Genomic DNA, 24,243 nt, shown 5'->3' on the forward strand with positions numbered 1-24,243 from the left:
AAGCTTTTGGAAAACACCAATAATATAGCAAAACACTCATCAGAGGCTCACTAACCCTTATAGATCAAATCACACAGAGCTCCATGCAAACACTTCTAAGCCAGATTTCTCTAAATTGCTTTGAAGTCAGCCAGGTAAACACACCCCAGGCAATTAACAAAGGACTCATCCAGGTTGCCAGAATATGCCTTCCCTAGGGCTGGATTCACTGTCTCTTCAATACCTACCTAGCATGATGTGTTACCAACAGAATTCAGAGTGCAAGCAAGTTTGGGGCGTGTTTTCCAAGCACTATTTTAACTTCAATAATAAAAATCAGACTGATGGATTCAGAATTTCTCTTAGTGCTGTGTTTTCCCCATTACTACAACAACCAGTGTTAGCTGGACTTGTATGTATTTAGCTACATACTTTGACTATCTCCCAGCCGTACTAGCCACATTGCCAAAATAATCACACTACTGGGTGCTCCATTTCTTAGTGACCATCAGCACACATATGATACTGTAATTCATTTTATACTAGGACTGATGAATAGATCTTTGGACCTGAACTTCAAGATGCTTAAAACCTGCTTTTTTAGACTTAGGCTGGTTTCTGGCTTACATGGGTTAATGAACCATAGTTTGGTTGAATTTTCTCCAGCATAATAAAGAGTTTGTAAATATAAGTCCATTGCAAGTATTCAAGGACTGTCTGTTGTGGCAGCTCAGGTTAAAATTCTGTTTTCAGGGAATGCTCATATTGGGTTGCTCAGAGAAGTGTGTTGGCAGTGTAACCTACCTGTTATATACATATTGACCCCTGAAATTATTCACTGCAGTTCTCCTTGTCTAAATAAATCTCAGATTGGAGCAAGATCAAACATTTTTGTCTTTCTACGGACTTTGAGCAGTGTATATTAGAGTATTATTTATTCTTAATGCTACCTGTAAATAGAATGTCATACAAAATAAATCGGGTCATTAATGTAGATGCTAATCACCCAGTGCTTTAAAACCCAAATTGTTACATTACAGACAAAAGTAGTTTCTTAGTCCACAAAACACTGACTGGAAAGTAAATGCAGTGATGGAGGAAAAGAGATAGTACACACAGCACTGTTTCAGAAGTACCTACATCTGTTCATACCTATGAAAATTCTTATTTATGCTGCAGTAGTCAGAAGGATTCTTAGGGAATTAGGGAGATTAATAATTCATCCTCAAAGCATCTGCTCTGGCCTTGCACACAGGCATACTCGGCAAAAATTGCCCGGTTTTGAAGACTCAGCCAGAAAGGATGATCCTTTCTCCTCTTAGTGAGAAGACAAAGTTGAAGAAACTGTTCAACACAGACTTTCACCTGTTTCTTGGCATTCAGATCTTTAAATATGTTTCTAAATGCCTGGCTCAGATGAGGAAGGAATGATACTCGGCCGTTATGGAAAAATGAACAAACAGATCTGATGATAGTCAGGGACTGGGGGGACAGGGAAGGGGAGTACTGGGTTTTAAGAAGATATCTTGGCCGAAAATACATGGAATGCACTAGCTAAGCTGTTTATTCTGCTCATTATTGTGCCAGATCAATTTCAGTTCAACTACAGAGCTGAATTGACCCCAAGGGAATGGTAGGAGAAGAACAAGAATAAGTAGCTGAAAGATTACTTCAACTATCATGTGAACACACTTAAACCAGTTGATTTTTATATTAGGAATTTTACTCAGTTAATTACGATCTGTATTTTACCCACTGAGTTGTTACTCATGTTGCCACAGTGCATTACCATAATTTCAAAGATTAGGTCAGATCTACTAGAAATGTGGAACAACTCTGGAGTTTCTTTTTTGATCCCCATGTTGCTCCAGTAATTCAAAACTCATTCTAATGTTTCAAATTATCCTTGTTAGCTTCTGCAATCCTACATTCTTGGTTCTAACAAAAGTTTGTATCTCATGTATAAAACTGTTAGTACAGAGTTTATTGTGACTGGGAAACTAAAAATGCAGAAATCCACTTCATTAATGTATTTTATCCATCTTACCTGGTACAAAAAAATCATTCTCTGTAAACCAGTTGTATTCTAAGTGGATTCCTAGGTGAGCAGCCTTTACAGTAACCAAAAGAATTAAGTAGACAACTGAAACCGTACCTAGAAAAGACAAGACCAAACGAACATCATGAGACAATAGAAAGTATTTTTGCTGTATTTATTCTTGCTCCATCCAACTAGTTACCAGTAGCCTAAACTCTTACAGTTGCTATTCATTCTTAAAAACACAATATGGTTCTAAACTTTCTTTTTCTTTCCCTCTGACCTGTAAAAGAAAGAGAGCAATGCGCTTGCACCCAATGCAGGTTTTCAGTATGTTATATGTTTTCCAGATACTGCACTAGTCATAGACGAAGAAGTATCCAGCAATCACTGGTGCTGCATAGGTAGGGAGATCTCTAGACAGTAACAGATGGATTCCAGTTTCATCTGGCAGGATTTTAATCTGACATGGGACACAGCTGGCCACAGAAGCACAGCTATTACAATGTCCATTCAGTACTCAACTGTTTAAACCAAATAGACCAGTGAGAGATAATTAATGCTTACTGCAGTTGTCAACTTTACCCAGGGATCTCAAAGCTTGATAACAACATTTCGTAACTACTGATTTAAACCTTGTCATGATCATAAACTTGGAGAACCTTGATCATAATGCAGGATTTGAATTCCATCTTTTTGGTTCAGAGTCTTCCAGCAATACTCTGAAAGCTACAGACTCCAGACAAGATCACACATGGGTATAAATGTCTTGCTGTGTCTGCATGTGGGATGGAGAACATACGATGCATTTGAAAGAGAGGGGCAGAAGAATGTCAGAATAACTACTCTGAAGGAAAAAACTGAAGGAAACCATGCACCAGCAATTAAGACTACTGTGATGCAACCTCCAGGCTAATAATACTGCATTATCTCCAAGGCTGCAAAACATATCCAAGGAAATCATCATTTGATTACACAGAGCATAGTCAAGGAATTAAGTAGAGAAAAGGTTCTGTACTTGAGGATCTGCTTAACAGCTAAAATATTCCATAGTTTCAAGACTTAGGTTTCTGTAAGTGTGAAGATAAGTAAGAGTTTTCTATTGAGATTAATTTCAGTACCTCAAAAATAGCTTTCCAATTCTTGTCCTATAAAAATTAAAGTTTACAAAAACTAAAGAAAACCAACACCTTCTGCATTAGATAATAACCTACTGAAGTTATGAGAAAATTTATGCTTTAATCCTCACGTTAGTTCTCAAATAAAAAACAGCTGCCCATGACATGGTGCTTATTTTAAAAGCAGACACAATTACAGCTAGGTCTTACTTGATAAAATATTTTCTTACCCCTAATGTTATATCACAGATTGACAGTCTATGTAAAAGCCTTACTTTCTATACAGAAGCACTACCACTTACTCAAAGTTCTGTGTTGTGTTTTCAGATCCAAGCTCTAATTAAGAGTCACACTGGAACAGAGGACAAATAAGGCCCTCAATTACATGTAATTACCTGTAATGGAGGTCCATTGCCTCCTTCACAATACGAGTCCATCTTTTTCAAACTGTTATGTGCTCCACATCTTTTTCCCCCTTTCTCTTCAGCATAGGCTTCCACTGTTTTCTATATATTTTATATATATATAAAATATATATATATATATATATATATATATATATATTAGAGGAGTAACTTCCACTGTTTTCTATATATTTTAGCCACAATGAACCAGTGCTTTATTAGTATTTGTTACCTACCCAGGACGTTAAACTTTGCAAAGAAGGATGGAGACTTCAGATTTAGCAGGGGCAGAAGAACGGCAATCAGGTAAAATGGTACTGTTTGTGATTTGTTCCACCACTCCTCAAAGAGCTCAAAGCCTGTACTGTTGCCAGAAGAAAACACCATACTCCCGTTCTGTGGTGTGTGATCACCAGCAGCGCTTGGGCAAATGACTGGAAAGGAAAAGAAAAATATCCCCAGATTAAAAGGATTTTACATGCACAGAATTTTCACAGCTAAGATCCCATAATTTCTGGAGTGTGTTTTACCCCTGGGAATAGGATCACTCAAAAGCAATGTTCAACAACGCAGTTCCTAACTTCTAGTTGTTTCCTTATGAGGGGTTCAGTGCTAAGATTTCACTGCTAGTCACTTTGTACTTTAGGCTGACAAATGCCACTGTTTTTTCAGCCAAGCACAACAGAGACATACATTTGTTTGTAGCCTGAATTGTAGAATAGGGTAATCCTTCAGGGTCGCATATCCTCCTCACCTGTGTCCAATGCCTACAGGCACCTGCACAAATTGAGTCATAGCAGCGCATCTCCTCATTTGGCTATATACTTAGCATTGTGATCTGTCCTTGCACACTGAAGTTAAGATTATATGAACCAATGCAAGAGCATCTGTCTACAGAAGAGCCTACATGAATGCATTGTGCCCTGGGAACACATGAACAGGATGACAAGAAATCTACAACTACCAATGGCGGGTCTAAAACTCATTTACCAAAGCAAAACACCCCATCATCTTGGTGCCATGGCAGGTGCAAGTAAGTCACAGCAGGAAAATACAGCAGAAGCAACTTAAGATGTACACCCACAATGCTGCCAAAAGGGAATGTCACACTTGTTACATAGTGGCTGATCAATGGCAGCACTTGGACAAGTGACTGGAACAAAACCAACCAGCCAAAACATCCCCTGATGAAAATGTACTTATTTGCTTTTTGTTAAAATCAGCAATTCTTTCTAACACATGCCTACAGAGTTATGTGGTGAAATATGAACCTGTCTTATGCTCTTAGTTTCTTCCTTCAAATCTTGGCATTCCACAAAACTTTAAAGCCTCCCTCCCACACTGGCTTCATGCCTGTTCCATTGCAAAGGCAAAGGTGTATTAAGCGTTCTATCAAGCTTATTGAGACCATTACATGATTTCCAGTTTTCTAATTTGCCTTCTCTCCTTTGCTTGTAAGGGGATTGTTTCACAGACCTTGCAAAATGCTTTGTTCTTTGTCATTTCCTTGGTATCCCCAGATGCCCTGCCATGAGTAATTTCAGCATCCAGCAGCCCTTTATTTTGTGCAGCAGCTGCATTAAATCTTCCAGTCACTGGAGGATGCTGTGGAATACGGTTACCTACTTTGTCTCTAACTTACACCCCTGCTGCCTAAGAATGGGACAAAACAGCTGAAGCAGGAGAGAGCACAAGAGAAAGAACACAGCAGCAGCTACCGGTGCCTTGCTGGTAGGGACTGCAGGAGAAACAGGATTCAACTTTAGCTCAAATGCAAATCAACTGGTTTTGTCTGACTCCAAACAGCTGCTCTCCAGAAACACTGCTACAGCTAGTGTGATGCACAGCTGTATGGCTGGTTGTGAAACGTTTCCCTATTCTCACAACTGCCTAGGATAAAGAAAATTTTCTGCTTCATAACAAAGAACTACACATCCAGTTTCTACAGAAAGGCAAAAAGATCAGATACTGACAATGTACAAGCTCCTGCCTTCACTGTGCATTATTTTCTGCCTACTTGAGAACTCTCAACAGCTTTCTTCAAACGTGACTGCAGTTTCTTGCCCTAATTGTGCATGTCAGACTTTCCACAAAAAACAAATGGCCACTCGCGTAGTTGGACAGTTGTTTCTTTCTGTGTTCAGCAGTTAAAAAAAAAATGCTTACAGCTTTTTTAAAATAAAAATGTTCTTGCAGAGCTACTGAAGAGCAAAGACACCCCAGCCAAGAATTTTCTACAGGATACAGATCTGCTGTGCCCCAGTTTCAGGGTGCAAAAGTTAAAATTCCTTAAGGCAATTCCTCATTGTGCAACAGCTAAGAAGTCTAACATTCATGGTTTTTAGGAGTACCTACCTGGGTATACACAAACTTGTAATTTTGTCTTGCCTCCCTCCTCCCCTGCTGTTTTGTTTTGTTTTAAATTATTAAGCTTTCTACCTGTGTGGTTATTTGTAGAAGTAAAAACCCCAGATGGAAAATACTAGTTTTTAAAAACAAAGCTATAACTTATGCTATACACTTTATAACTGGAACATGGTTAAAATCTACACATGAAAATGAGCTGATTAGCCTTTAAACTCCCTCCTCCCCGAACCAGGAAGCACAATACTAATAAATTCTTCCTACCTTTGTTACTTCCATTTGTGCCAGGAACAATATCTGTTACATTAATATCATGAACGTAGTCTAAAAAGAAAAAGAAAAGGAAAATTGTATTATCAATGTCTCAGTCCTGCTATCAGGCTCTTAGCTGTTGTCTTAAAAAAACATTTGTTAAGGAGACATTTTTGAAAATGACGTAGAGATGCAATACAACAATTAGTACTCCCTACCAAACTCAGGTGGATATTTTAAAACTTTCTTTTAAAAGTGTTTTGAAGTAGCCCCTCACTGCACTACTTCTTCCTTGGCAGCCCTGTCCATCTACGAAGTACCCTTGCATTGCCTCTCAGCTGCTAACTCCTGTTCCTCCAACACACCTTTACATGTCCCAGCTCTTGCACAGTAAGTTAGTGAGAAGATGCAACTTGCAATCAGTTTCCTTCAGAACAGAAAAAAAAAAAAAAAAGATTCATACAACATACCCTTCATGACCTTAGTTTCCATACACTACTGTATGGAAAAAACTTCCCCTAATCATTTTTTTCTAATCTTTTTTTCAGAAGAGGCTCTGAAGGATGTTTTTTTCATATTGTATTTTATGTAAGGGCTTCTCTGGAAAACGTTTTAAGTCTCACTGTCTACAGTCACACTTCTCATAGTATTTTGTTTCAAGCATACTCCTGTGCTACCATACCGCTCTGCCACATCAGATACTTTCAAGTTTCTGCAACTTGACTAGTATGAGAGTGTTGGACAGCAGTTTTCTTTTATTTACATATATACACACATGCACACAGAAAATGCCCATCAGCCTGGAAATTTAATTAGTGCCTCTCTGGTTAAAATTTGCTTCTGCTGCATGTGGGTGTATTGTGTACACAGAAAATCACTTGGGGAAGTTGGCCTCAAATTGTTAACGCAATTAAGAGCAGATTGTTTCTCATAACGAAAGCAAAAAGCCTTGTGGGAAGAAAATAATTTTATGTATCTTCATTTTGATTTACGATGCCCTGAATCACTACTGAGTCTCATACTTATTGATATCAGTTCAGTGTACAAAACAAAGAGAAGATGTAATTAAAAACACTCATCACCTCATCACTTCACCACTGTTTTGTATTGCTACTTAAAGAAAGTAACTACTGTGAAGCCATCAAAAGAAAGGACAATTCTTACAGAATTAGAGCACTTTAAAATTAGTTATAGATAGATAAATTATGTTTCCTCTGTACATAGAAGTGTTTTAGAACTAACAATTGCATTTGTGGTTTTATTTCTATTTCATAGAACAAAAACAGAACAGAAAAATGGGTCACCGCTGTAAAAAGGCAAAAAAAAAAAGCATATCATTAGGCTTACTGTCCTTGCATTCTGTATACACTACCAATTTCTAGCCCATCCTCCCTCATGATATCCGTTTGTTCCCACATAAATTGTGCATGTAAATTTTTGAAAAAAGTCATCTGAATGTACTAGAACCAAATACAGTATCCTGCTTAGGACAGCTTAGAAACACATGGCTGGAAGATGCCATTGGATCAAACCTCCATCCTATTACCCATTTTACAGCTTTGTAACTGAATAGCCACAATGAAAGTTAAGACAAAAATCCAATGATTAAGGTTGTCACAGAGCGAACAACTTGAGTAAAAACACTACAAAAGATATCTAAGCGATAAAACAACATGCCAGACTCACGGAATAGAAGATTTTTTTATTATTTTTTTATATTTTTTTAGTTTAGAATAATTTTGGATTAAAATGTTAACCTTGTTAAAGAAAACCAAACTCTACAATGGAATGGCTTTAAGAATGTATGAATTAGGTCAGCAGTAATATAAACCAGTTTTTAACCAATGAAGTAATGTGTGTCCTTCAGGGATGGCGGGAACTCTAATTAAACTCTGCTTAGGGGGAATAAGTATCTGTGCAGTTATTTGCCTCAAAAGAGATTTGTTAATTACCTTCAAAACAGAAACTCTTAAATCTTAGTTGTGCTATTCAACATCATGAGTCAGATTTTCAAAGCTCTCAATTCCATCATTTTATTCCCACAACTCTACATACCTAATTGATTGTATCCACAAAAGCTTGTGTGTCTGTGCACGTACAAGGGTGTAACTAACCAATGTTTTCTTCTGTAGCAATGCCAGACTAAAAGTTTTCTTTCACTGTCTTACAGATCATCATCCCTTCAGGGATGCTAGCAGAAATGGTCTATATGGTAGCACTGTAACTGCATTTGCTGAAATCTAGAATGAAACTAGATTTTCTTAGGTGGAGATCTTTTTCATTAACCCGGATCATTTCAACATGTCATCATATGGCTCATCCGTCATATCGCTGTTCAAATAGTTACACCAGTGCAAACAAGGAGGGGGTAAAAATACAGAGTGGAAACATGCAAGCCAATTTGAGTTTGAAATGCTTAATTTTAAGCCCACCAAAGAAAACACATTATAGAAACTGTATCAGAAAGCCTGATTATTCACTTGAATGCCAGATAACTGGTACTTTGTCTTTAATTAGAAGCACACTTCAAGAGAGATTGAGAAACTGGCTTTGAAACCATACATGCTTATGCCCAGAACTCCACACACAGTTACTTATTTTCACTTGACTTTTCACAAAAAGTAACAAAATCAAGATTAAGTAAACTGGACAATCCTTTCTCAGAATAAAGCAAGGTCTTGATCTTTAAATGAGACAGCTGTAAACATTAACCACACATTAATACTTACTGTATATAAACTTTCCTGTGTTGAATAGAAAGTTGGACATAAGCACCCAATAAACAACCATGGCTCCAACAAGTGATACCATAGAAAATAAGAGGCTTGTCCATTGACCAAAAGATCCAAAATAATACTTGCAAACATCTGGGAATTCCCAGTTTGAGGTATCTATTAAAGCTGAGGAAGATTAAAAGAAGATACAAATTAAATAAAATGTTATATTAGGGTCACTGGAACTATTCATAAAAAGATGTAACTTTTTCAGAATAATCTGACAAATTCACAGTGCTTCTATGGGCTAAGAAGAGTGCTATTAAATTGAAAGTATAACACTCATTAGGAAATACTGTTCTGCTTCAAACAGGCTACTGCATTAATATTTCTTGTTCTACACAAAGCTGCCATACAACTATTCTGAGTACTTTCAGAAAGACTGGAATAAGATGCAAAATGTATGCATGCATTTGCAGCTAAAGCCTTTTGGAGGAGTTACAGCAGAGCTGGCCAGACCATGAAGTGGTCCTGAACAATATCCTAAAATGATCTGTCACAAGCTGGAGTAGATGATCTTAACTGCCATTATTCGAGCAAATAAGGTGGTAGTTTATGCAAAAAAGCACCAACTACAAGAGCTGCTAGATGATCTTTGAACAATAAAAGCACACTCAAAGTAGAACTGCTGTCAATGAGGCAATCATACATGAATTGCAACCAACACAGAATGCAGAGTACACATGCAGTCAGTTGTGCACATTTTAGAGACAGCAGTATTGCAGCTTTCAGATGGCTAAATGATGATATGGACCTCATTCCATTCTAAGCAGAAACAGACTTGGAAAGTTATTTTTTTATGTACAAACATTAGGGTAGTACAGACATACAAGACAAGTATATGCAGCTACAGCCCATGTTGTTCCAGTGTAGAAAACAATCAGAAATACAAGCAGAGAACTGGACAGAGTTTATGGAGAAGTAGGGGACCCTCTAGTTCCACAAGTCCCTAAACAATAAATAAGCATCTGAAATTTTGCTTGCTAAGAGTTTGGGTTTGGTTATAAAACTTAAGTCCCAAGGAACTGAAGAAAATTCTAGTAAAGAAAAAAAATAGTTTACAGAGCTTAGATTCAGATTCCAAAAGGAGGGACATTCAAAGGAATAGCTTTTATTTGCTGGTCAGATCTAATGAATAGCAGTGATACAGAAAACCTAAAAATCTATTAGATCTGTTTATTTCACACTTCATGGAAATATTTGCATTATGAAACTTGGCATTTCTTACGTATCATTTTCCGTGACTTCACTACCCTGTAACAGCAATAAAGTGTCAAAAGGCCCATCAGTAAGATGAGAATGATTCCAGAAGTAAATCCTGCCTGTTAAGAGGGAAAAATAGTTTACTATGTATCAGTAACACTATATAAAAATGAAGAGCAAGCAATGTTGCCAAAAGCATTTTCATAAGCATACGTTTTTCATAGCTTTACCTGTTTTATCCCCCATGGAATACTTAATATAGATGTACCCATCATTGTATTCCATATCACAAATCTAAGAAGAAAAGAAAAAAAACAGTGAATGATTTAAAAAGAACTCTTATTCCATACTATCCTCTTAGATAAAATTGTTACGCATACTATAAAAAACATTTACAAAAATGCATTTTCTGGCTACTGTATGGGAAGGTGCTTAACATACATTGTCACTATACTGGAGTTTTTACCATAGCCATCTGTGCAACTGTCAACTCTAAAAGCAGTTCCTAATGGACTGTAGATGTAGATTTCATCTGGAGCTGGAAGTACATGATCAGGAGCAATCTAACAAATGAATGAAAAATAAGAATTATTAGTAGCACCAAAATAACTATTAACTCAAATACAGCAAGTCAACCATTGCAGAACAAAATATTTCCATTAAAGCGCATTTTTACAGAAAAAAAAAGGTGGACCACATTATTTTTTTCAGCCCACTAAATACAGATCCTTGGAATCTAACTATGCAACAGAAAAATAGCTTTTCTTCTGCAAAACATCCATAACATACAGAGAGTTTAATCACTGCAGTAGTCCACTCCTTAAATCCCCTCATAAACGAGTACATGTCTGGGCAGCCTGGACCTCTCTTCCAAAATTCATACTGTTTGTATCTTTTCTTGGATGGTAAAGACATCGCACAACAAGTTGATCACGACTTGTGATAACACAAGACCTTGTTAAGGCACTCAGCTACTAGGTATTTACTTCAAAGCAAGCTACAGCGTGATTCTCCCTCTACATTTATTTGTGCTTCTTTTATACAACTAGGTTGTGGAAGAACCAACATGCTGGAGACCACTCGGTTAATGTGACCCTGTGTTTGCCTTACCAATGCCCTGTCTGTAGGAGATGTGAGCCTGCTATAATAATGAATCCGCTTATTCATTGCTGAAGCTTCGTCAGTGACTCGCTGCATGTCGTCGTTCACGCTGACTATGTTTGTAGGCTCCACATGAAATGGTCTAAAGGAGGGAAAAAAACAAAACAGAAAGGAGATGAAAACCCTTAACAACCTTGTAATATGAGAGGTAACATATAATTCAGAGCGCAGCTTAGAATCACTCTGGTTGGATCTGTCACTCACTGAAACAAAGCACATGCGAATCCATCACTGCCATGAGAGAAACTGCGATACATGAAAGAACCATGCCTTTATATTATCCATATTAAAATGGCGTCTTGCACAGGTTCTACATGGCAAACTAACATCCAAATTCAGACCTAATATCCAGTCCATTAGTTTTCAACAATGAGTCACAGTAGAACTACATGTTAATAAGCTTGGCCAAGCTTATTAGGGTTTATAGCTTGTGTTGCCAGAACTAGTGATGAGAAATAGAGCTAGAAACAGAAGGCGTGAGAATGCAGAAATAGAAAGAAGACAGAGAAAAAGAGGAATGAGCAGTGGTAACGAGGACCAACTAAAAAAAGGCTGGAAGTAATAACCTAGCCAAAAAACACTGTATAAAATTGTGTTTAATGGGGAAGGAACCAAGCCCAAATCAGCCAATACAATCATAATTATTTTTAAACCAAAGCAACCAGGAATGGAATTTGTCAGAGACACTGAACAGCAGATGTCCATTTTCAGCTCTGAATCACCTCAGGATTTCCTTTTAAATTTAATTAGATTAATTACAGAGAACAGGATTTTCACTCAGCAAGAGAAGTCCTACAGTTCAGAGATACACTCTCATGGAGATGTGCAGCATGCAGGTGGTCTCCCTGCCCTCTTCTCTACTTACATGTTAGACTACAGGAATGATCCTAGCCCCTGAAGAAGAATGCAGCCACACGCCCCAATTTTTTCTTTGCATACACATACATATGGAGCAAGCAGAATGAAAGCTGCAGTTCCTCCTGCACTGCTCCCGAAGTTACAACACAGAATAGAACCTAAGGATAGGATAGGTTCTATTAGGATAGAACCTAATCAAAATACTGCAAAGATTGCAGGGGATACTGGTGACCTGTAAGCCTTGCTGCAGATTTTTTGGGTTTTGTTTTTCCTTTCACCTTTTCATTCCTAAAGGGATACCAACATCATCCTGATCTTCCTCCAGGCAGATGGTTAAATGACTTAGAAATAAACAAACAAAAAACCAAACCAGAACCCACAAAAGTAGATATCTCAACATGTTTCACGCTACTAATGGCAAAAATCAAGTCAGCAATAAATCCAGCCATTTTACCTGTAATACCACCACCTATTTGAATTGAAGTATGCATTTCTGGCTCAGACTACAAAAGAACTTTGTCAGCCCCTCCTGCCACAGTTCTCAGTAAAGTGACAAAAGATCCCATTCTCCTTTCCTGTGAATCATTAAGCATTTGCACCATCACACTATCTTCTAGATGGGAAGAAGAAAAGGAATACAGCTCTGAAATCAGTTGTGGTATCTCTGAAAGAATTGATGGTAGGTCCTCAACTTTTAGCATGACTTTATTCCTGTATGCTTAATAGGTATCGCCAGTATGAATAATGGGAAAAATGCAAACTAACAGAAGCAGAAAACAAAGAAAAATAAATTTATTCTCTACAAATTATAGTAAATAATTATTTCCTTTAGCTTAGACATCACTAATTCTTACATCTTCCTTCATCATGGAAAAAATTGCTTAGACTTGCTAAATCATTTCCGATATACTGAAATGAAAGTGAACAGACTTTCAATTTTTAAAACGTTCCCAACTGACTTTTTAAATTTTTTTTTTAATGTTCACAAAATGAAGGGGAGAATGATGATTTTGTGTGTGGACTTCTAGGGTGTTTCTATAACCAGTTAAGAGACACACCACAACTAAACAGGAATAAATTTTAAGCAATAGTTTTAGTGTTCAAGCCTGAGGCACACATAGGTAATTCCATAGGTATGTAACACACAGAAATGCTCATGGACTGTCAGCTCTGAAGGACTTAACTTGCTTTAGTTCAAAATTTATTGGGCTGATCCAATCGTTGGACACTGCTGAAAAATATTTCATTATAAGAGCTAAAATAAAGATTGTAGTTATGAAAACAGGAAATGTAATATGTTTGAATGCCTCCCCAAATGAGTCCTCTGTTGTTTTCACTGACATATATTATGGCATGGAAAGTATATTTTGCTAATTATACAGCAGCTGCATAGTATAGTATAAAGAGCTTCATGATGACTACCTCTTTCCCACCTCAAGTTAATAGTAGTAGTACATTCCCTAAATCTTCCCTTGCTAGAGTGAAAAAGCTACACTGAGACAAAGTCTACATTTTGTTTCAAAGCAGGCAAACCTCTGGCAAAGATTTCTTTCAGCATGGTGATCAACAGCTGTTGACATGGCCATCAAAGAAAATTCTTCCAGACTGGAAGACAGTGATTATTTTCTAAAGCAAGTTAAAGCCACAGAAAATTTTGAAGGTGAAACAACATAAAACATGAATATGACATTCTATTTTATGGTGAAAGCACTACTGTTTGTTAATAACCAAATATCAAGAAAAAAAAAAAGACGTAGCAAAGATGTTATCTGTCAGTATGAAATTCTTTAGAGAAAGAGATTTCATTTTCTTCTGTATTGTGAGCATAGTCTGGATTAAACAAGCAATTTGGGATGCAATCTTCCTCTCTGACCTCCACTAGGAGCAGGTAGTGCTCTCTCTAGGATCAAGGCCACTTCCCAGCCCCAGTTATCCCCAGATCAAAGACTGGCTGTACTACAAACTCAGACGTGTCTGGGAAGCTCTCAGAGATTACCCTGAGATTTTCGAAGCCCCAGGTAGGTAGGATACAATCTGGGCTATATTTTGGCAAACTCTTTCTAGGGACCTTAAGTCTAGCACTCAAGCGGTCTGTACATGCAGGCTTCAGCAGCTGCAACAGATTCCTAGAAAACTTTCTGATTTATACATGCAATCACATTATATCACGCATGTGGCAACATGAATATGAAAAGGATGAGGGCCAATGTGATCTGGGGGAAGAGAAGAGGTTACATGACTGGAGGCTGTGACGATTAATGCAGAACAGTGCAGACAATTACAATGCACTGAGATAGACTACAGTATCCAATGAATTTATTACATCCACACCAACAAACACAATAACAACTTACATTTCAATAGCTAGCCTAAAAAACAATGCTCTTTTTAGCAGGACAAACACATCAGTAAAACACAGCTGTTTTCCACAACAGAATGAGTACAGACAAGAAGCAGGATCCCATACAGGAGGTCCACACCTCCCAGACATTAGCCCCTGCACATGTACTTCAGAAACCATTCCCAGCAAACCTGCAACTACACTCATCTGCTAACACAAAGCAACACAGTTAATGAGAATCTAATGCTGGTCTATGAAAGAGAGAAGAGGGCACTTGTCCAAACTTCCTCACAACACGATCTTTGGTAGCAATTCCTGCTAGCAAATATAATGAAAAAAAGCGCTCATAATTAAGACTGTTTCCAAATACTGTGCTGTGTAAACTTTCAGTGTTGGATTTTGAAAGGTGGGAAAGAACACAATAGGAAAATTTTTTTGGCAAGCCACATACAATCTTGCAACTGCTAGCATGTCTAAAGGTGCTACATCTCATTTCTAGACATTTTCAGAAATGTACTGTAGTTTGCAGAGCAAAGAAGGAGTAGAGCAAATACCTACCTTACCCTGTCGCTGAAATATTTTTAAACATCAAACAACTGTTTCTGGGCATCTGATCAAAAGCAGTTTTCTGAGTATTAAGCCCTTATATTTTTTTTATGTCATTGTGTTTTTTAGCTCTACATGATGATACTAATACCTTTAAACTAGGCAAACTTTTCATACCTGAATAAATAGGAAAAAAACAAGCAAACGGAAAACGCATGAGAGGATGCAACTTCTATCCACTCCTCCAAAAAGACCAAAAGAATCTACTATAGCTTATTACACTGATTTCTTTGACTACACAGTATCAAAAATCTACCAGTTACTTTTCACGGATTTGAAAGGATTATTGTACTGAGATAAAGCCGGCAAATTCCTCTGTCTGTTGTTTTACTTAGTCACCAAATTATTATAGGAACTTTATATATGGCACAGAAGAAACTAATGAATAAAACTGGTTCACCATCGTGGAAATAAAAGTAAGAAGCAAATGTAATGAATCTATATTCATAGATTGCTATTTCTTCCTTAATCAGGAACCATCTCCTACCTGTGTAAGAACACTACAGATGTTAGTGCATTTACCTTGAGGAAACCAATTAAACGAACACCATTGACTTGATTTCTGCCATTCTAAGCTGTCTGATTTGTAAACCGTATGCTCGTGGTATATTCTATAAGGTCTTTACTCTCTTGGAAAAACTCAACTTTTTCCAGGTTCTTAATACCATTGTCGTTATTATGATCAGCACATGACCATACAACTATCCGAAAGTATTTGATGGCAGCAGAACCAAAATAACCCTTCAGAACTCAATACTAAGTCATCTCTCTTGCTCAGAGGATATACATTCTAGTTTAACAAATAAGGAATCACAAGCTTTTCCATATCAAATTGCAAGCACTATTATGTCATCTCTGTCAAATGTAAAGCTATTCTACACTACTCTTACAATAAGTAAGAAGTTTCATAATGAGGCCTTGTTGGAAAGTAGTAAAATTAGGAATTAGTAAAAACGTTAGCAATAGAGAAAAGTGAAAAGCAAGCAATGGAATAAAAAGATCACATGGGTTTGGAGAAGTAAACGTATGAATGCAGAAACTGTAGCTTTGTAGAGGTTAGTCCCTAACACTGTATACCTTTTTGTAAGTTAAGAGAAATTTGAAGATGAAAAGGAAACACTTTTGTACGAAAAAAGCTTCTCTGACTGCCACCTACAGACACTGTTTAATTTAACAATTTAATTTCACCTACTGATCTCTCCTACATTGTGGGAAAACATTATGGGACTTCAAAAAGGATTGAAAAATAAAACAACAGGGAAGAAGTCTTGATCTTCTCTTATCAGGGGGCATTGTTACTTTCTTCATATGCAAAATAAGTTTTTTCATATGCAAAACAACAGATTGACAATAAGTAGGTTTGAAAAGCAGTAAGAAGAGAAAAGAAACTCCTGTCCCTTGAATACAATAAGCATCAATAAGCCATTGCAATGAAATTCAGCCTTTTAAAAGGCCCTACAAAATGGCCAAACACACCTAATAGGATGTGAGTAATTCAGGTCATTGTGAAGAACAGTAACACCCTCTTTAAGAGGATTAAATGTAGCTTTGTATTTTCATCAAAATACTAGAAGAATACTATACAAAATAATTTACAACTCTAATAAACAATTAGTTTATTGTTCTTATGTAAACACTGAAAAGCATGTCTTTCAAAAATCCAACATCCTCCAAGCTGTTAAGAAAACCAAACTATGTAAATGCAGTCAAACCTAAAACAGCCCAAGCAAACGAAGAGAATAGCATCAAGAAAGGCAAACAGTGATTATAAGCAAATCACACAAAACACTTCAACAGCAACCTCAATCAAAGCAAAAATAAGGACCCTGAAAATTGGTGGTAGGGGATCACACAACTATGTCTGATCACAGTTTCTGAACAGCAAATTTAAAAAAGAAGCAAACTAAGCAGAGAACATCATGTACTACTATTGCATTTGCACTGTTTGATGCTTTTATGGATGATAAACCTCTCTCCCTCGAGCTGTGATTCCTTGAAGCTCTAATGAGCAAGCCCTTCCAGTCACACTCCCAAGACTACAAAGCCCTGATCACTGCTCTGATTGTGCCCAAGGCACACCGTGATGGCCTATTCTTCCCCATTCCTTTCTCAAAAGATTGTGCCACCTCTTCTAATATGCAGAAATGAAGTTCAGCCCTGTTTGGCACCACAATGATTTCCAGGCCCTTCTGATATCCCAGGTCTCGTGCCCGTCATTTTTTGTGCCTCTGCATGCTTGGAAGACAAAGGATCAGGCTGTACTAAAGAGGAGAAAGGACTTTCCAGAGGCACAAAAAGGACAAAGAGGATGGATCTGCAAAGCTGGAGGTTGTAGAGGTGGGAAAGTAATCCAAGAATACTTTACTGCTTTTGGGGAGGAAACTAAATGCCATGTGCTACAACCTTTTATGAAGTTGAGTCTCCAAACTTAAGAAATCACAAGGAAAGTAAAACATACAACAAGGAATCAACACCAAACCTCACTTTTGAAAAGTGATCTTGGCATTTCGATATATAGCAAAGGTGCAAACTTTTCCCTTTACACCAACATCACTACACCACCTGAAACCCTTTGCTCCTCCAACACAACAAATGCCTGCTTTAACATGAGGAGCTCCCAAAATACACATAAATTGGCAATCTTCCTATGCTGGGTGGGCCATGGGGGGCTCAGACTGCACAGGAAGAAGATAAACCAAGAATTCATTTGCACAATTCCTTTTCCATCTTGAAAGTACCTTACTATTTTCTCATCTTTACATATACTATTCTGTACTTGCACACACCTGTATTTCACTCTTCTTCTGTGCTAACTCATACCCTTGTCCTCCCCCTCTCCTCCTTCCTTTGCTCTCAGAGAAACAAGAGATTGTTTCGCCCCTGGCTAACACACATATGGGCTCTTACAGCATACTAAAGCTACCCACCCAGGCTGAGACAGCAGGAAATCACTACCCTCAAGAACTCTTGCTGAAGTGGCCACCAGTAAAAGGATTTTGTATGCAACAGTGCCATCTTCAGCTTCTTCAGGAAGACTGCACTACTGAAATATGACACTGGAGGCAAATAGAAAATAAAAGAGGCAGAAGAGAACAAACAGGGTCCAAAAGGTAGCATGGGGCTATTCCGTTATGTAAAAATGTGGAGCTGGTGTGTCCAGCAAACTTATGAAAGGCAGTTCCCACTCTGATTTCAGTTTTAGTTCCAGGACCAGCAACAACTCACAGAACTCTTAACCGCAACAGCAGTGGAAGTCTCCCACCCTGAGCTCCTTTGGGGAATAGAGCTGTTCAATTCTATAAAAACATGCAAAATCACTGCTTAGCTAAATAAATACTATTTTTTGCAGGCATGCCAAAAAGGATGGGCTGCTGTATTTTTCATATTTACTCAACCTCAAGAAATTCTATAGCTTTCCTAAAAACAATAGCCATCACTATTTCCTCAATACAAGCAAATAATGTATTCCTCTAGTATTACCTGTGGAATGCACACAGAGCCATTTACACATACCAACAGCTATTTATCTACAGCATCTGGCAAGCTTTCTTGTGTAGTCTCAACATTACACTTTGTTGTGCTAAATAAAAACCATCACACGTCAGTATACACACGCTGTATTCATTCAGTTATTGAAAAGCATTTTATAAACCACATGCAAAATTCTAATTGAAGCACCCTCCTTGAAGTAACATCAACTGAAAAGTCTTATTAACAAAACAATAAGCACATCTCTTCATCCAGTGCTTGGAGGTAACGTCATATAGAGACAAAACAGGAACTGTTTGTATTCAGACACTGGATTCCAAATGTTAGTTTTCTGTCTTCATAGGATTCTGTTGCTAGAAGCAAAGATTAAACAACTCTTTACTACATAATCATTCTGTATGCTCAGTATTTGTCATACCTTTTGCATTTAAAATCTTCTGGATTAAACTGTATATTCATGATTCCATAATTGCTTTCATCGCCTCCAACAGGAATCAAGAGAGGTTTGGTGTCCTCTTCCATATTTGATGGATTCACCTATTTTTTCTAGATTTTGACAGTTATTCTAATCTAAAGAAAGGAAAACAGAAAAACGCAGTTAAGTAAAACTGTGTAGCTGTTATGAATTTAACAATGGCAGAGTCACACAGAAGCTTCAGGAGATCCTGAGGCGAAAACAAACAGAAAGTCCATTTAATTTGTTGCTTAAGAATTCTCATTTCATAATGCAAACATCCCAGGTTAAGTACAGCAGTCACAATATTTTTATAACATACTACCCATTTAAGTGGTCAATATACCACTGTGCTCTGAATTTCTGTTACTACCACAACAGGCAATATAAACTAAAGCATTAGGATGGATACTGTCTTTATGTTGGGACTGAAACAAGTTTGTAAAAAGCAACGCTCAGAATCTGAATTTCTTTTGAGCTACCATAGCTAAGAATCAAGCCCACCATGTGGAAAGTAATGTTAAGTATATTTATATGTAGGTCTTATTCTATGATTTTCGTGAGACTCCTTCCCAGTCCTTACTGCCCCACTTTAAGACCACCGTGATTTTTAAAAGAGTTGTATTTCCAATTTGTAACAGAACAGCTGAGAAAAATTTATCACAGTTATTAGAGCTATTGTTTCAATAATTTACTTCAGACTTTACAGCAAATACATATGCAGTTTTCTGGTGTACTTCCCATAACAATAATAAAGATCAGATTATAGCAGTCTATCATGTTCAGGCTCTTTGAATTTGAAGGCAGTGAGTGGTTTAATAATGCATTAATAACTAGGTGTTGTATGCATTAAGAGCAGTCCTAAAAAGCAGACTGCTTTTAAGCAAATGGAATTCTATTTGCTTAAACTGAATTGCAGACCTCACAAGGGACTTGCGGTGGTCTCATGTTCAGCTGAACAAATATAATGGCTTTAACAGCTCTCATCCCTGCTACTGCCTGAAGAATTCCTCACATATGAAGAAAAATGGTAGAGGTATCTGCTTTTTTAGGGGGACTGTTTCCTGATGCTTTAGTATGTTAGACAGGCTGATGGAAAGATGGATGGGAACTAGAGCTGGCAGAAGGAAGGATGGCACAGGATGGTAAGACAGAATGAGGATATTCATCAATATCTTCAATTCAATGAAGATATCATCCTTCTACATCTGAAGGAGAGGATGAAAAACAAAGGAGAGTTAGCAATTTTCAACTGAGTTGACTCCCGGCTGCCGAATAGCTGCCATTGCTAAGGGAGGCGTGCAAAGATGGTGAAGAAGCACATGGGATGTTGGGGGGATGCAAAAGCACGAACGTTGGTTCAAGCTGCCGTGGAAGCACATTTTAGAGAACAGGCTTCTGTTGTGCGCTGAGCACGGGTGATAGATCTCTATTGTCAACTGGAGGTAACTACTGGAGGCTCCAGTTTCACAGAAGTGCTGCTGAAAACACCAGTCCTGCCCTTGACAGCACAAGGGCATTTGTGTGATCCCCATGTTTAACTGGACTGGGAAGACTGATCCAAAAGAAAATTAACCATGCTTTCCTGTGTTTTAAATTTAGACCAGTTTTAAGCCTGGGGCTTGTTGTCCAGCTGCACACACGTACATGCTTGTACAAAGTACGGGGCTGATGCCATTTCACCCGGAACGGCTGACACTTCCCTCATGCCTTCAGCATACATGACACTACAGCCCAAGATACGAGAGACTTGAATGAAGTTTAGTTTAAATGCATTATTTTGGCTTGTTCATTTTAGCTCTGTAAGAGGTCGTAAGGAGTGATCAGTGATAATAAGACAATTGTGCAAGCCTTCTTTGCAGTCCCTGGTAGCATCACCTTTTTCCATTTTTGTCGCTCTCTAGTTTAAGCTGAAGTCCTTTCCTTCTACAGCATTGTTGTTAGTTCTTCGGCTTTAGTTTGAATGTCTTACATTCTCTTTTTCTTCTAAACTCTTCTGGTGACCCTCAGCTTTCACATTCCTGCTCATTTCTTCTCTATTTTCTGCCTCCTCTACGCTGTCAAAATTGCTTTCCAAACCTGTCTTTACCAACCAGTGTTTTCAAAGAGATTTCTTAAATGACAGCAATATTCTAATTTCCTTTCATGCGACATACTGTTCCTTTCCAAACCCCATTTACAGCTTCCCTCGTTTATTTATTTCCTATTGGTTTCCCATATTTTTCTATAGCTTTTAGTCACCTCCTTCCTCCCTGCTGATTACCTTTTATGCTTTGCACACTCCCACAGTTTAATTCATCTCAGTGCACATCTACTTCCTCCAGCATCTAACTATTTCTGAAAGAAAACCGTGGGCCCCAGAGATTTCATCCACTGCTACAACTATCCACCTGTTCCTCTGCCATTCCCAAGCCCTTCCGTATCCTGACTGCACCTCAAGACAACAGTTTTTATGGCTTTATTTTTTTGTTTTTATTGGTCATTTCTAGAGTTTACAGCTTCTTTCTTACTGTGTAAGATAGTAAGCATCAGGTGGAAGATGGATAATCTGGTACAGTTCTTTTATTCCATTCTATTGTCTTTTCCAGCTCAACATTCTGCATGCTTTTCATGAAGAGGCACACAGGCACACACCCCCTTCTCTCAGAAGCTGAGATCCCTCACTCCTGCATTCTGCAGCCTCTTTGTCTGAGTTTAAATCACACTCTGGATTTAGCTATAAAAACGCAGATGAAAATTTAAGTCCCTAGTGGCTGGACTGAAACTGGAAATAAACTCAAATCTCAAATTCTCATTAATGTTTTTAGCTAGAACTTTCCAGAAGACTGCGTTACTGAGATCCCTTCTTTCCCCAGGGCCCAGTTTATGGTGTGGATTAAGAAGACATTAAAGGCTAATATAAGAAACAGCTTTGAATTAAGATACGGCTTCCTTAAAACGTCCCTTAAACAGTGTCTTTGTGCTTTGCAATTCAATCTGACAAATGCAGAAAACACTGATCAGCAGTCTGACTTCCTCTGCACTATGGCTATAAAGAACCCAGAACATTTTATAATATTCCATAAAGAAAAATAGTCCTTTTAAGACACAGCATGCAATAAGTTAGGCCTGAAAGCATGATTTTGGGTTAAAGCATTGTTTCTTATTTGTCTCTTAAGGGCCTACTTAAAAGCTGGATTGATGAAAAGGGTTTAAAAGTGCTTATTGTTCAGAACAGATAGGTGAAGCTTATGACTAGCAAATTAATTACTTCACAAATAGATACCTTATGTGAGGACTGTCGCTGGAACCAATGTAGCTTTAAAGAAAATTGCAGGCAGAAGAGTAAAATGCAGAAAAATGAACCTGATTAACCTTCTTTTTAACTAATTATCTAATTTTTAACCAGTATCTCCTTTTGACTGGATTGTATTCTCAATAAATATTTTTAATACACAGGATAGAGCCAGTTATGCTATCTGGACTTATTGCTTGACACTTTCCATTACAATAACCACTTCTCACCTGCTTACTTAGCTAGTGTCCTAGTTATCTATCTAAAGCTTTTTATACTAGATATTTGATCTCTGCTCAACTAGTTCTGGAGGCTTATCTTTTAAAAACCTGTTATATGACAGGTTCTGTACACAGTCTTCAAATCCTATAAGGAAGACTGGGAAATAAAGCATAAAGAATTATTGCCAAAAATCAAAGCTGCGTGACAAACTTCATCCTGTTTGTGTATCTTATGGTACACTGTGGTCACAGTTTTCATGTGGCCACTGCTGCATTCTGAGAATTATAATGGACCTCTGGGAATTAATGTATAGCTGCTTGGAAACGGAGACAATAGCTTTGAGGACACCTGACTCATTTGTTATCACACTGGAAGAGGTAAGAGAAAGACCATAAAGTTTCAGGGAGTGAAGACAAGGACCCAGCAGACTCATAACCTTCAATCTAGCCTGGTAGCTGTGCTGTGACTTGGTCTTCTTTGCACTGGAAGACAAAACCACGTTACAGTTTGCTTGTACTGCGAACCTAAGCTTCTATCTGGTTTGTCTACAGGCATGTGTATCAATGTTTTAAGGTGAGAACCCACCTGAACAGGTTAGTACAGACCGACAGCCCAGGCTACAGAAGGTTACCAAACAGGTTTACACCACAGCCGTCACAAAACTGTGTTGTTAGTCAGTTATCCTAGTCATCCCACAAGCACAGACTGTGCTTTGCTGGTTTGTAGGACTGCTGTTCACCAAAGAACTCTTCATGGAGGTCAGGTGGAAGAAGGCAGAGAGGGGAACTACTATCACAGCCTCCAGGGTGCCATCAGGGGTGCCAGCGCAGCTGGAAATACTGGCAAAACAGCATCTGCAGCTCTGAGGGCTATTTATCCAACAGCTCCATGTCAATAAAGGTGAAGTTGCTACACAGATGCTAGCACTGGTTCTGCAACAGTTTCTTTGTGTAGAAAGGAGACCCAATGGACAAGCCATCACAAACAAAGCCTTAATTCTTAATTTGGAAGTCATGCATCTTAAATTATCAGAGACTTAAATCAACTTTAACTTGTTATTTTTTAACTTGCTTAATTACAACTAAAGCCTTACAGAAGCAATTTTGCCACCAAAAACTGTTCTTATGGTTATGCACAGCAGTAGTTTCCTTTGCTTTGAGGTATCTAGTGGTTCCTTTAAGTATAGCTCCCTGACAACTAGATTTCACAAATCAAACTGTGACAAGTTAACCTGTTTCATTCTTATTTAAAGCCATTACTCTTATAACCCCACCTCACAATCATGATTTAAATACTACAATCCACTAATACAAGTATTTACTTCAAATAAGGAAAATGACTTTTAAAAGTTCTACTTGGCGTTACATGGTCTTCTCTTAAATTCTGAACTGATGAATGGATGAATAAAGGTCATGGCACAAATCTAAAGTAAACTGCAGGCTATGCACATAGAAACTGTGAGAAATAAGCACGTTGTACAGCGAAAAACAGGAACTTCAAAGTTATACAGAAGAGTTTCTTGGTTCCTTTTTTGGGGCAATAGGCCCTAGCTTGAAAGGGACTGAAGAATGCTATACTGCTTCTAAGACTATTAGCATACACTCAGAGCCCCTTAAAACTGGCACAGCTTGCCACAAGTTAGCTTGTCCATACTCTCCTAGATCTGTATTGGTTGAAGATGATTAAAATGCATAACAAGTGTAAAT

At 37.9% G+C, this 24,243-nt stretch overlaps 1 protein-coding gene across 1 annotated transcript in view; it reads right to left on the reverse strand.

The window, feature by feature from the left end:
* The window catches only part of SLC38A9 (solute carrier family 38 member 9), a 44,158-nt gene that overhangs the window by 19,208 nt on the left and 707 nt on the right, over positions 1-24,243 (reverse strand). Inside the window, exons 2-10 of the mRNA XM_080574617.1 lie at positions 19,006-19,157; positions 11,243-11,375; positions 10,574-10,695; positions 10,363-10,426; positions 10,158-10,251; positions 8,885-9,055; positions 6,168-6,227; positions 3,776-3,973; positions 2,027-2,134 (exon numbers count right to left, since the gene is read on the reverse strand). Of these exons, the coding sequence (XP_080430743.1) occupies positions 2,027-2,134; positions 3,776-3,973; positions 6,168-6,227; positions 8,885-9,055; positions 10,158-10,251; positions 10,363-10,426; positions 10,574-10,695; positions 11,243-11,375; positions 19,006-19,109 (1,054 nt within the window). The 5' untranslated portion in view covers positions 19,110-19,157. The remainder of the gene's footprint in view (positions 1-2,026; positions 2,135-3,775; positions 3,974-6,167; positions 6,228-8,884; positions 9,056-10,157; positions 10,252-10,362; positions 10,427-10,573; positions 10,696-11,242; positions 11,376-19,005; positions 19,158-24,243) is intronic.

This window comes from Anser brachyrhynchus, assembly GCF_964034855.1.
Source record: "Anser brachyrhynchus genome assembly, chromosome: Z".
Classification (NCBI taxonomy): Eukaryota; Metazoa; Chordata; class Aves; order Anseriformes; family Anatidae; genus Anser; species Anser brachyrhynchus.